The 13,003-nt window shown below is 40.4% G+C and overlaps 1 protein-coding gene across 1 annotated transcript; it reads right to left on the bottom strand.

Moving 5' to 3' along the window:
* Positions 1-1,344: 1,344 nt before the first annotated feature.
* On the bottom strand, positions 1,345-12,722 carry strip1 (striatin interacting protein 1). Its single transcript, XM_049583809.1, has 20 exons — positions 12,592-12,722; positions 10,624-10,693; positions 10,457-10,531; positions 10,226-10,360; positions 9,964-10,084; positions 9,492-9,667; positions 9,271-9,398; positions 9,001-9,183; positions 7,341-7,561; positions 7,148-7,213; positions 6,986-7,049; positions 6,801-6,872; positions 6,237-6,311; positions 5,517-5,614; positions 4,960-5,086; positions 4,685-4,785; positions 4,502-4,568; positions 4,304-4,408; positions 4,015-4,219; positions 1,345-2,701 (listed from the first exon to the last, which is right to left on the bottom strand). The coding sequence occupies exons 1-20, from the start codon at positions 12,700-12,702 to the stop codon at positions 2,454-2,456; spliced, it is 2,448 nt and encodes an 815-aa protein (XP_049439766.1). The 5' UTR covers positions 12,703-12,722; the 3' UTR covers positions 1,345-2,453.
* Between the last annotated feature and the right edge of the window lie 281 nt (positions 12,723-13,003).

Below are 13,003 nucleotides of genomic sequence, written 5' to 3'. Positions count from 1 at the left end.
CAACTGGGATAGGCTCCAGCCCCCCTTGCGACCCTCAAGAGAATGAATGAATGAATGACTCTGCTCTCATTATCTCATGCTGTGTAATTACTGCAAATCCTGCTTGTATTTGACCAACATCTGGGTCGCATGAGGCTGAGCCATCTACAAACAGTTCCATGTCTGCTTTCAGCAATGGACTGTGAAGGTCTGACCTGGAAGAGCAAACTTTAGTATGGTTTACCTTCCTCGGCTGCTGAGAGACACTGGGTTTGATACAGCATTTTTGGCTGTTCAGGATCTGCACTACAACAAGCTATGGTCACACAGCAATCTGTGACGTTCATGTTGATTACAGGCACGAGACTAATTTTAAAAGACTAGAAATCCTCCACAATTTTAATTGATACCTCTATCTATCAAATAAAGGCACCAATACCAAAAGAATAATCTTTAAACTAGAATTACCGCCTTGTGTTTGCATGCCTCTGACAATGCTTCAAATATGGATGTTTCTGCAAATGAGCTACAACTTCTAAAACCTAAATGCTTCACACATCTTCCCCCAGACAGCACAAGTCTTTATCATCAGCAATTTCAAGATGGACACCCAAGATTAGTGTCACCAAATCTGATGAAATGTCTTCCCTTTTGCTCCTGAGATATGACGTTTATTCACTAGCAAGGACCATGTCACAATAATATGTCATGTAAATATTTAATTTTAATTCAGCAGGTGTTAGTTGTTGAGAACTGGTGAAAGGGAGGATGTAATGGAGATCAGGCAGAGGGAGACTCAGTGTGGGAGTTCTGTCTCAGGCATTTTTCCCCCCGAGCTGATTACAGGCCCCTCAGACGGTATCTACAATGAGACGTGGGAGAGGTATGCACTAGACTGAATAAGAAGAGATGAGGGGAGAGGGGAAGAGAGGATGAAGGAATGTTGGTAGTGATGAGGTAGGGAGGATGATGGATGAAGGGAAGGGAAAAAGGGAAAGGGAGGGTGGGTCCAGAAATCTGAGGGACAGAGCAGGATGGGTAGACCTGGTATAAGCAGGCTAGGCAGTTGAAGCGTGGTTGAAGTCAGCAAATTAGCTTCATATAATGGCAAGAAGAGTTTTTTCACAGTACATTATGATCTCACAGTAAAGTTAACCTTTCATCTTTTGGATTTCAAATGTCATCACTTCATCGTTTCATCTTATCTGAGTATTGTGTAACATTTTTCTCATCAATAGCGTATGAGTTCTTGAGTTATGGCCAAAAATGTGTTTTGTGAGGTCACAGTGACCTTTGACCACCTAAATCTAATCTGTTAATTGAAATGTCCAATGCCATTGCGGAGGCATTAAAATAAACTCCACATGAATGACAGTATAATTTTATTACAGTATTTAAGTCCATGTAAAACAAAGACAAAGCTATGATAAATAAGTTTCACAATTTACATGTATTTCATTTCCTTAAGCTTTATAACAAAACAAAAGAACAAAAAAAGTTGAAAGGTAGAAAAAGACAAAAGAAAATGGTTCTGTAACCGCTCAGCTCAGAAACCACTCATCTCACACCAGAAACATATGCGTTTCTCTTCTCTCTCACACAATCAAATAATAACATGTGCAACCATTTCCACACAGCAAATCAACAAATTAAGATATTAATGGGTTACTTGAGGTTTAAAAACAAAGTCAAGGCTGTATCATCATCATGTCCATTCAGCCTGGTGGTCAGAGAAGGTTGCGTTCATGGTCCCAGAGTAAAGGTGTGTCGGCAGCACTCAGGTGAGAAACTCAGAATAATGCAAATACAATTCAAATCATCAGCTGAACAACAGAGGGTAAGTCAGGTGAACAGAGGATTGTGCCCTTCAGGGGATAACTACTAAAAAGTAAAACAGGTTTTTATTTGTACATAGAGAAATTAAGACAAAAAAGCCCCGACCCCGCTCCTGTCATCTCTGTGAGGAGGAGAAACTGATGAGATGTACCTGGGAATGTGATATTTATTAACGTCTTAAATGTGCTGCCTCAACAAAGCACACGCCTGTTAGTCTTAACAGTTAAAACATTAAAATTTAATCCCGATAAATCTCTTTAAAATGAAGAAAACTGTCATGTAGTGCTTCAAGGTCAAACGTTCTGTAGCAGGCAGGAGGCACACAGAGCAGTAAGGTAAGGTGGGGGTCGGGTTTATGTCCACATGTGACGCTCTGACTTCATCATCAGCTGGTTCATTAAAAACTGAGGGTGGCATCAGTGTGGGGAAAAGTCTCAACAGTTCATCACGTAAAGCAAACCGTAAAACGTGTTGATTGAAAGTCTCCATCTGGGCGACTTCAGAGAGTGAAATCCATCCGTCACCTTCAGTCTGTACAGAACATGCAACATAATGCTGAGAGCACTGTTGGTGGTTTGTCTGAACTCGTGATTCAAACAGTTTTAGAAAAACATGAGGATGTTGCTGGTCGTTGATTCTCACTGTAGCAGCTCTTCCCAGGAAATAGGTTTGGAGAAGACCTCCCGCTCCAGCCAGAGGTCGTAGTTCATTTGGAAGTCCTCGGGCAGGTCCACCCGCTGTCCCAGGACACTTTGCAGACAGTTGTCCACAGGCAGGAAGTCCGGGTTGCTGTGGGTCTTGTCGTAGCGGCGGCTGTTGAAGCGCTCGATGTTGGCCCGCAGAGCACACTCCTCGGCCTGGAAGTCCCAGGGACGGGCGTCCAGATCTGCTCCAGGAGAACAGACAGCACGTCAGGTTTAGTCTGCTCTGAGTGGAAATAAAACTCTGCGGGTGCTACAGCAGCTCTGATCTTGATTTGGGCCGCAACTAACAATTATTTTCATTACCAATTAATCTGATGTGTATCTGTGCAATTGTTTGGTCTATAAAATATTAAAAAATAGTTTTAAAAAAACACATAATAATTTCCTAAATCCAGGCTGAAATATTCAAACAGCTTGTTTTGTCTTACCCTGTCTTAATTTCACTTCCAAAAACTATGACTAAATATATTCAACAACAATATTTTTACCCCCATGACAACGATGAGACAATGACAAGATGGCACTAACATCATCAAACATTAACTGTGACTGTACCAAAATGCAATATTGTTGATGAAAAAAGATTCAGACTAAGATGTGGTTTCTTTCAATGCAGCAGTTTCACTTCCTGTGCTCCATTTTCCATGTCTGTACTACACCAGCAGCACACAATGCACACGTCAGGAGGACTCACAGTAACTTATTCAAGTTAGAGTTAACAGTGACAACAGCAGGGCTGTCTGAATGTATTTCTTAAACTGATACCATCAGACCACAAGAACAGACACTCTCTGCAAAGCTGCATTCTTTATCATCCAACCTGTTTATCCATCCAATTTAGTGTCTCTTTCAAACTCTGTGCTGGCTAATTTGAAACCATTGAGCGCTCTTTCAGTGGAGTTGGGCGGTATTTTGTGGTGACATGTCATTGCAGGTCGCCGGTAAAGGGGCAAAAGTAGCTCATTCACTACAGTCATTTGACCCAAGTGTGAATGCTGACTGTAGTCTTTCGCATTGCATTAATAAAGCCAGATGTTAGTGGGTGTTAGTGGGTTTTTTTGTGCAGTGGAAAAGGGGCTTCTGACTAAGATAAGACTAAATTGCCCAGTCAACCAAAACTAAAAAAAAAACCAATATGATAAAAAAAACTAAGATAAAACCCAGTACTGACTGAGACTAAATAAAAGATAACTTACAAATTAACACTAATGTCATCAAAAGTTATTTTTACAGCCTAAACAATAATTTAATCATCAGAATCATTCTTGATTAATTCTCTGGCAGGCAACTTATTGATTAACCTACTAATTATGTCAGCTCTAATTAGGACAAAATAAACTTCACTGCAAACAACTGGAAATTGACTGCAAATCAATAATATACAAACACTACAATGCAATAAAAATAACAGCTTAAAGTAGTTCAGCTTTTTGACTATACTTCCTTCTCCTACTGAACTTATCCACACTGTCTATTAGTTTATGTTCCCACTCACCGTTCCCGTAGGCCCAGTCGTCATTGAGCCGATGTCGGACCTTCTGATAGATGGCAGACATGGTCTTCATGTTGCTCTTCCTCCACTGACGCCCCAGGTATTTGGTCTGCACTTTGAGCAGCTTGAGGACGTAGAGCTGCATCATGGCCTGCTTGACCTTCAGCGCCCTCTTCAGGATGGGAGCGGACTTGAACACCACCAGCATCTAGGAGCAAAAGATCAGCATTCATTTGTTGAAACATGACACAACCCGTCATGATAAATGCTAGTTGATGACAATTTCTCTCACCATTGTTCTGGAGTGCTTCCACTTGGTTAGTTTGTTGAGGATCCTCAGCAGGTTAATACAGGAGAACAGATTCCTCCAGCAGAACTGATTGTTGTCTCCTGCTTCCTGTAAAAAGACAAAATATCCACATTAAAAATGACTTCAGCTGTCAGAGAAACACTCTTCCACTTAACAGTTAACAGCGATAAAGCAACTCACCAAACTCTCTGCGGTTAACTCTGGCAGCTCATGCACCACACAATAAGGAAAGTCAAGTACTGAAATGCTGTCAGAGAAAGAAAATTGAGCGCAATGAGACAAAGGCAATTCAAGTTCACTTCACTGACATTTACTGCAAATGAGAGTCGTGATTTTTGTTGTTTACAGAGGCTCTGAAAGTACCTGTTTTTAGCTGTGATGTAAGACATGATGTTCTGGTTGAAGAACTTCAGGATGAGGGGAATGCAGTTGGCAAACACCAGGTGTTGAGCCATGTACTCAAACTGTCAGAGATTCAAAGATACTGTCAGTTAATAAGGATATTTAGCTGTTTGCTTACACCACAGTGAAATAAACAAGAATGAGATCAATGGTTGCTTTACTCTTTTCAACTTTTTATGGAAACGTGATACAGTTAGATGTCATTCTGGTGACGTAGAAGTGTGTGACGTGTGTACCTGGTAGATGTGGTTAAGTTTGAAGTGTTTCAGGAGCAGCAGCAGAATAGCAGAGATGGCTTTCACGATGATCTCTTTGTGTCGATTCACATCAACACCAAGTTTCATGCTTTGCAGCACTGTGGTCCTGCAGAGTCACACACAACACATCAATCACTGATTTATGTTTACCTATCATCCCCACAGCGAACTCTACAAACTCAGATGTCAATACCCTTGGTTATACAGTCTATTCTTTGATGTGGTTACATGCCCAGACTGAGAAAATGACCTGTTAAGAGTCACTCTTGTTGCCATTTCTTAAAGGAGGGAATTTCCAGCTAAAACTAAACAGAACAACCAGAGCTCTTTGTATACAATCAAACACAACACAACACGAGTAACACTATCTGTGTATCTCTATTCAAAAGTAAAGCAGCACCAGTGATTCCTTCCCACTTCAGACATACATCTAAACATAAAACTGTTGGATATTGCCGTGTTCAGAACATAACGTCTCCCTGGAGAAAGAACTGGCAAAGCTGTTAAAACCCTTTTAGAAACACTGCGTCACTTACGGCATCTCCTCTGGCAACACGTCTGCCAGGATGTTGATGGAGTCCGTCTTGGCTTTGGAAGTCGGAGCTGCTGCGAGCAGAATCTTCAGCAGAGCGATCTGAAATTCAGAGACACACACACGACAAAGTCAGTTACAGCAGTGTTTTCCCTACCATTATATTGGGGGGAGCAGCCTGACCGACAAGGAATCATTGATTTCATGCTATTGCTTTTAAAAGGCCTAATATAGATATATACTGTATATACAGATATTGAGAAGTAACTGACATTTAGGGCTGAAATAATGTCCCTTAATCATGTATACTTCCAGTATTGTGTTTCTGAATGTTGCTGTGGTGCTTTCTAATAACAATGTTGTTTAGTCTGACCTGCAGGTCTATGGCTGTTTCTGACAGGCTAAATTAGATGAACAGTGATGGTTCATATTTGTGCTTTAAAAAAGCAGCACCTATTTACACAGATAAAGTAATGATATTTATATTGTCTTATTGCCGTAATGCTGCAACATAACAGCATTCAAGTTATGTCATTCATATTGCTTATATGAAAATTTCATTTCCTGTGTGACTTATTCCTGTACAATGGTCAGTAGACGTCACTTACCTTTCAGGCTATTTTCTACGTGTTAATTTGCCTAAATACAAGGAACTGAAACACACTGAGATGTGCTATAACCCAGTCATTTCCACAGTGTATACCTGATCCCAAACAGCACTCACCATGTATTGAGGCAAACTGGGCAGAATTCCCTGATAGAGCAGCTCAGTGGCGGACATTTCCACCTCCTCTTCACCCTGATGATGAGACAGGAGACAACAAGAGACACAAAACACAAGAAAACAACGTCACTATGACACCTCGACAGTTTGGTCTTGTAGACACAGGACCTTAAAACCTCTGCTATCAATTACCAAAAGAAAGAGCAAGGATTCAACCTCTGTCGTAGTTTTCTTAACCTGTTCAGTCTTCATCTTTAATTAAATAACCACAATTTTTTCTTCAAATTTGCACATTTGCATAATAAAGATCTGAAACTAGGAAGGGTTTGCTAAATACTACAGTGCGAAGATGTTAGAGGGCAAGAGTAGGGTGCACTTTTTAGTTCAAAACTTGTGAGAGCATGATGTCGAATGTATAACACTTTATGTTCTTTTGTTTATTGGGCAGGTTGAGCAAGTGAGGAGTATGACATCTTCAGATATAATAATAAAAAACCTGTTTAGGTCATTCAGTTATATACTGTAAGTGAATAATTAACATGAATGGTTTTTGTTTGAACTTACCCCAGACAGAGGGGTTTTCTGAAACTCCTCCTCCTTTACAATCTGTATCTCAGCGATGGAGATGTACTTATGCTGGAAAACAAAAGATGAAAGTTGATATGTGAAGATTGAGCAACAATTCCCATTTAGTTATCTTGGTAAAAAAAAGCAGACTGAATGAAATAAAGTGAGTGGTAATAAAATACCTGCTTTAACGTCCTTATGCTCTCGTGAATCGGCCTGGGCAAACCAACAACTGTATCTGTATCACTGCAAGAAGTACACAACAATAACCTCAGCACAAGTCAGCGTGTAAAATTTTAGTCTCAAGTTACTTTTTGTTTAAAGCCAATGAGGAGGAAACTGACCTTCCGAGCGTGTAACCAATAAATTTACTTCTACTTGACTCCAGGAAATTTTCGATGTCTTTTTCCCTGTTGGAGCGGAAACAATCATGTCAAAACAAAACCTCTGATAATCTTCATGAGGAAGGAATCAATGATTTTGCTTTTCTAAAATCTACAACATTAAGTATTGTTATCCAGGTAGGCTGAGCAGTACCTGACTTTAGGAGCCCACGGCAGTCCTCTGGGGAAGGACACCCTCTCTGTTGGAGGATGAGGAATAGGTGGAGGCATCACCTCGTCCCTCTCTAGAGGGAAAGTCTCTGGCTCTATATTGTTGTCATTGTCGTCGTTGTCGTCCTCATCCTCACGAGAGTCATCGGCCTTGTAAGGATCCTTTTCATTGAATGCGTCGAGGTTGTCCTGTTTGATCAGCGCCTGTGTAAGAACCAAGGAAACAGTGAAGACGTTGACACACTGTGAGTGGTGAGGAGGGTGAAGGGGCAACAGGTGGACAGCATAATACCACGCTGCATCTAGGACTCCATGAAAACAGTGAGATAAGGAAAAGGGGGAGCTGTGTGCAGAAAAGTGAGAGACTTATACATGCTCAAACAAAGGGAACTAAATGTGCAGACAGTGATTCTAATCCAATTAACTTTTTGTTAAATTCAGTGAATATCTCCTCATGGTCCACTAGCTGTCTGTTTTGTGTGTGTGCTGAAAAAACATCAGATCATATCCAACCCTGGCTCTGTAAATGGTAAACAAACAAAGTGGCCAGGACTGAGCCAAACAACACTATCAAAGCCAATCAGCAAGAGGAGACATTTGTGCTTGTCCACAGGACAGGGGAAGAGCCATAAAGAAAAAGGCAGTGGGAGCAAGAGGAATGGTAAATCTGGTGCATGCAAACATGTTTGGGTGTTGAGTTCATAAATCAACAACAAAGCTTGGAGTGGCAGCTTAAAGGCGTATTGCCTAAATAAAGCAATTAGACAAGTCATCCCCATGAAAAAACATTATCAGTTAGATGTGCATGATGTACAGATAAATGTGATCACTATTTTCCCTGAAAAATGTAGCAGTGGCTTAATAAAAAATATAACACTATTTAAATTCTGTTTTACATGAGTGAAAGTGGTTTGTATAACTATTGATATTAATGTAGTACACACTCCATACGATGGAGTGTACTGCAGCCAAATACCAACTGAAGATGCCATCTTTGTGTCATGTTGCTACTGTGATATACGTTTGTGACCAACTTAATGTAAATTTTATAAAACACAACACTTTACAACAGATGTACCTAAAAACTGTTCAAAAAGAGTTCAACTAAGGTGTATACATGTCCAAAATCCCCTAAAATACTGTGACTAAAGATTGACTGTGATTGTATTAAGGTTGCTATTTCCATGTCATTAAATCAGTATTATCTTAATGGTCTCCATCCATCCATTAATATTTATCCGCTTATATAAACTCATTTCTGCCTCTTGTATCTGCGATCTCATTCTTTCAGTCACTACCCAGAGCTCATGACCACAGGTGAGGGTTGGGATGTAGATGGACCAGTAAATTGAAAGCTTCGCCTTCTGGCTCAGCTCCCTCTTCACCACGACGGTCCAGCACAGCGCCCGCATCACTGCAGACGCCACGCCAAACCGCTGCTCCATCTCACACTCCATTCTACCCTCACTCGTGAACAAGACCCCGAGATAATCTCTCTCCCAGGAAATAAAATAATAAAAATATATTGTATTAATATGTCATCATTGAGCATCGCAGGCTGACAGGGGTACATGTTTCACCTATAGCTAGATTTAACCTACAATATGTTTGGTTTGAAAGCAGGGAGCAGCAGTAATGTCTACCTTGTGTTCGCGGCGTGCCCGTTTTTGCTGCTGCTCTATGAGGTCGGATGCAGACGCAGGTGGAGAAGCGGCCCTCATACTGCGAATGACTCGAATGCTGTCCTCCGGAAGAGGAGGAAGACCCAGCTCTTCACGCTTATGAACCTTTATGGTTTGGAGCTGCTCAAACCCTCCGAGTGTGAACTGAAACAGAAGAGAGGATTTCAATTTGATTCTTAACTTCAGACGGTTTTGTTGTGAGATCATGTGGGTGCTTTTAATGTTTCTCACCAGTATGCTCTTCCACAACAGCAACAACACCTTCTTCATCGGGAAGTGAGGGGCATGGCCACTGCAGAACTTGGTAACCATCCCGAAGAGCATGACGGAAATGGGCTCGTTGTTGAACAGAGGAGATCCTGGATTAGAGAGGTGGAGCAGAGACAGTTTAACTCGTGAGTTTTGTTTATATCCGTGATGTGACTGCAGCTTTTGACACTGATGAAACTTACCGAGTTCTGCCCTGAAGGTTTCCCTGATGATTTTCCACTCAGGCTTGTCTGCTGGGTCGTCCTGTTGTATCGTTTCCACCATCAGGTACATTATGTTAAGCAGCACTCTGAGATCTGTGCTGTCAGCAAGAGAGATGGCTGGTTTCCTAACAGCACTACTGCAGGCAGCGCTGTTACTGGAAGAGAGAATATAAACGCTTTACACTCGTCTCTAAACAGATCATTTTACAACAGAGAATGAATTAACCTGTAGCTCTGCAGAGCCAACCCACACGTTTTTTGTTTTGCTCGCTGTGATATGGCAAGGCTGAAGCTGATTTTCTATCTGAATACATTTTTGGTGATTATATCAGCTTTTTTGTCAGTCTGTGAAGCCAAATATAGCTCTGAAATCATTTAATAATATCACATCTTGTGGCAAAAATCAGACTCAAGTGATTTAGGCTGGGTAGAAAACTGATGGAGAACATACTCAATCTCCATGTTGAGCAGCTCCACCAGAGCAGAGAAGGTCCCCACATCCAGCAGCAGAAAGATGTTGTATCTCATCCAGTACTGCACCTCAGCCTCAGAGCTGCACTCTGCAAAGGTTCCTGGAGAGAAACAAAATTTCCCACTGTGAAATATACAGATAAAACCAAAAATACCCTCCTCGATCAATTCCTCTCAAGGCAAGATCTCATTCTCTACAAAATTAATTCATGCTAAACCAGTTTTCAGTGATGTGGACTGACCCTGAGCCATGTAAAGAATAGCTCTGGCGACCTTCAGCCTCTTCTCCCGCGCAATCACTTCCAGACCGTCCAACAATCGCATGGCGTGAGCTCTGTGCTGAGCTGCATCAAGCTCCGTCCACTTCTTATCAGACACTAGGTCAGAGGAGGTGGACACGATTAACTTGTAAGAAATGGTTTGCTATGACTTAATAATGACTTGATTGAGTGTATGCATGTTGAACTACATACCATGTGTTCTGAATTCCACCTCAAAGCACTTCCTATTGAGAGCAAACTCTGGTCCTTCAGTATAACTGTACAGCTCTGAAATACACATAATGAAGAACATATAAGTATATGTTGAAGAAAACAAAAAGGACTCCGTAAATCTGAATGTCCATGATGACCACACAAACCTGACAGCTCTGCAGCCCACTTGTCTGTATCAGCATATTCAAATTCGAGGTCTGGAGACTCAGACAGCCCCTGCACACAACACATGACAATTTATGCATTTATGATTAAAGAAATGATTTATTTAGAGTCATAATCCAACAGACTATAAACTGCATTGATTTGACAGATAGCTTCCATGTATATATATATATGAACCATTATACCATAATAGAGCTGGGCAATATGATGGTTTTATATTGTTTTTGAGATATGAGACTATATATCATCTTAGATTCTGGATTTGATTTTATCGTGATATGGCATAAATGGTGTTTTTTACCTTGTTTTGAAGACTGAATTATAGTAAATTGATGCTCGGATTGGGTATCGGCACCGATCACTTTATTTCTACAAAATCGGAATTGGTAATAAAAGATCGGAGGAATCAAATCAACAAAAATGGCCAGGTTTTTCATCTATGTTGTTCATTGTTGTCTCCGCTTTCCAGTGTATTGTAACCGAGCGTCCTGGGTTCGCCTAACTGAGTGCAGCGGCCAATGCTTCTCTCTTTATTCCAAGCAACACAGCCACACCTAATGGTGGAACCTTGCCTACCACAGCCCTATGACAACTCTGGAGGGACAATTTGTTTACAATTCAGAATTTGTTTACATTTTGTGCTGCTGAACCACCAATAAGCTTTTTGGATACTATTTAAATAAAAAACAAACCTTATGGGAAAACATGGATGCATTCTTTTTTTTTTCTTTCTTAATGCTTTGCAAACTATCGGATCGGACTCGGTATTGGACTCTGTTTCAAAGTAAAGGACTCGGTATTGGATTGGATGTTTTAAAAAAAAAAAAGTGATGAGGATATCCCTACCTATTATCAATTAAATGTTTTTGAGGAAATTATAAAATGTTGTGTGATATTGTGATTTGAGATATAGCCTAAAAATATTGAGATATAATTTTCATGACATATCACCCAGCCCTATACTATAAATATATAACCATTACACATTATAATGCAAAGTTATGAGCTACATTATCCATTATCCAACACAATCTATAGCACATAAAAACAAATCCACCAGGATCAGCTACACCATTGAAAACCTGCTTATGGATATTTAAATGTTTCAACAATAGTAATCCAAAAACTATAAAAGATAATACACAGTGAAAGGGAAGTTACACTTTGATGCAAAACTTTACCTTATTATAAAGTGTATATTACATTTCTATATTTCTGCTTTAATTTAGCAAAGGGGCTTCTTCTTACAACACTGTAATAAGGTATCTTAGTAACAAGAACAGACTGCTAATCGTGCATCATATTAATGCAATCTGAATCACATTTACAATGGTTTTAGCTGTACTTCTAATGTCTTCTGCCTGTGTGTTGTTATCGGATTGTTCAAATGATTAAAAGAGGTCAAAGCATAAAAGCATAAATTCTGTGGGTGATTTTCTTGCATAGAATACATCAGACACCTCCCACTGTCATACTGACAGCACTGATTCACTTTGCCTTGTTTATAGATATATGTGCTCCATCGTAAACATATTAGTATGTAATAAAACACATTAACACACATGGCAAAGAGACAACGTTGCATTATTAGAAAGACTGGGAGATTCAGTTTTCAACAGGTCGCCGCTGAAGTCCTGACAGACAGTTCAGTCTGGCCTGTGACGAGCTAACATCAGCTAGCTAGCGCCGGCTAAGCTACACTGCTTCTCAGAATTACGTAAGTTAACACTGGACTAGAAAGAAAACACTGTACAACTACAGGTACTTTATACCAATACTTTGAAGAACCTAAGTTGCTGTTGTTAGCTGGTGTCGCCGTGTCATGTCACATAATAATAAGCTAGCCTGACAGAGCTAGCTAACGATATGTGTTACAGTAGCAGCAGAAGAGGCCTCGTCTGTTTATGAACAGTTAGCTTAAATTTAAATACAAACTTCTGTTCACGTACCTCTGAGTCTTTTCTTGGGTTGCGGGTAAATTCGCCCCTGGTTTTGTTAGGTAGCATAGCTCTCTGTTTATTGTTTACAGGAAGCCCAGCACCATTCCCACCGACGTCCATTATTTCTTGGGCGCAGTGTCCTCTCGCGAGATGATAGTTGATAGGCGAGACTGTATAGCATCTACTGCTTACAAGGGGGAAACGTGATCTATGCCCTCTATTTTATCCATTATTTAGTTATTGTGGTATTTTTTTTACCCACATGTATGTTGGTATTTTTCAGTTTATGTTTCTGTACCACAAATCAATTGCCAAATAGTGAATCTGAGGTTTTGGGGTGCCCTAGGGTAGTTGCCTTCATTGCTCTGTTAGTAATCCAGCTATGACTGTGTGTAATATTTATCCATACTTGTGTCCTGTA

The sequence above is a fragment of the Epinephelus fuscoguttatus genome, linkage group LG1, assembly GCF_011397635.1.
Source record: "Epinephelus fuscoguttatus linkage group LG1, E.fuscoguttatus.final_Chr_v1".
NCBI lineage: Eukaryota > Metazoa > Chordata > Actinopteri > Perciformes > Serranidae > Epinephelus > Epinephelus fuscoguttatus.
Note: the sequence above shows the minus strand (reverse complement) of the source record. Positions and strands in the feature narration are given on the sequence as shown.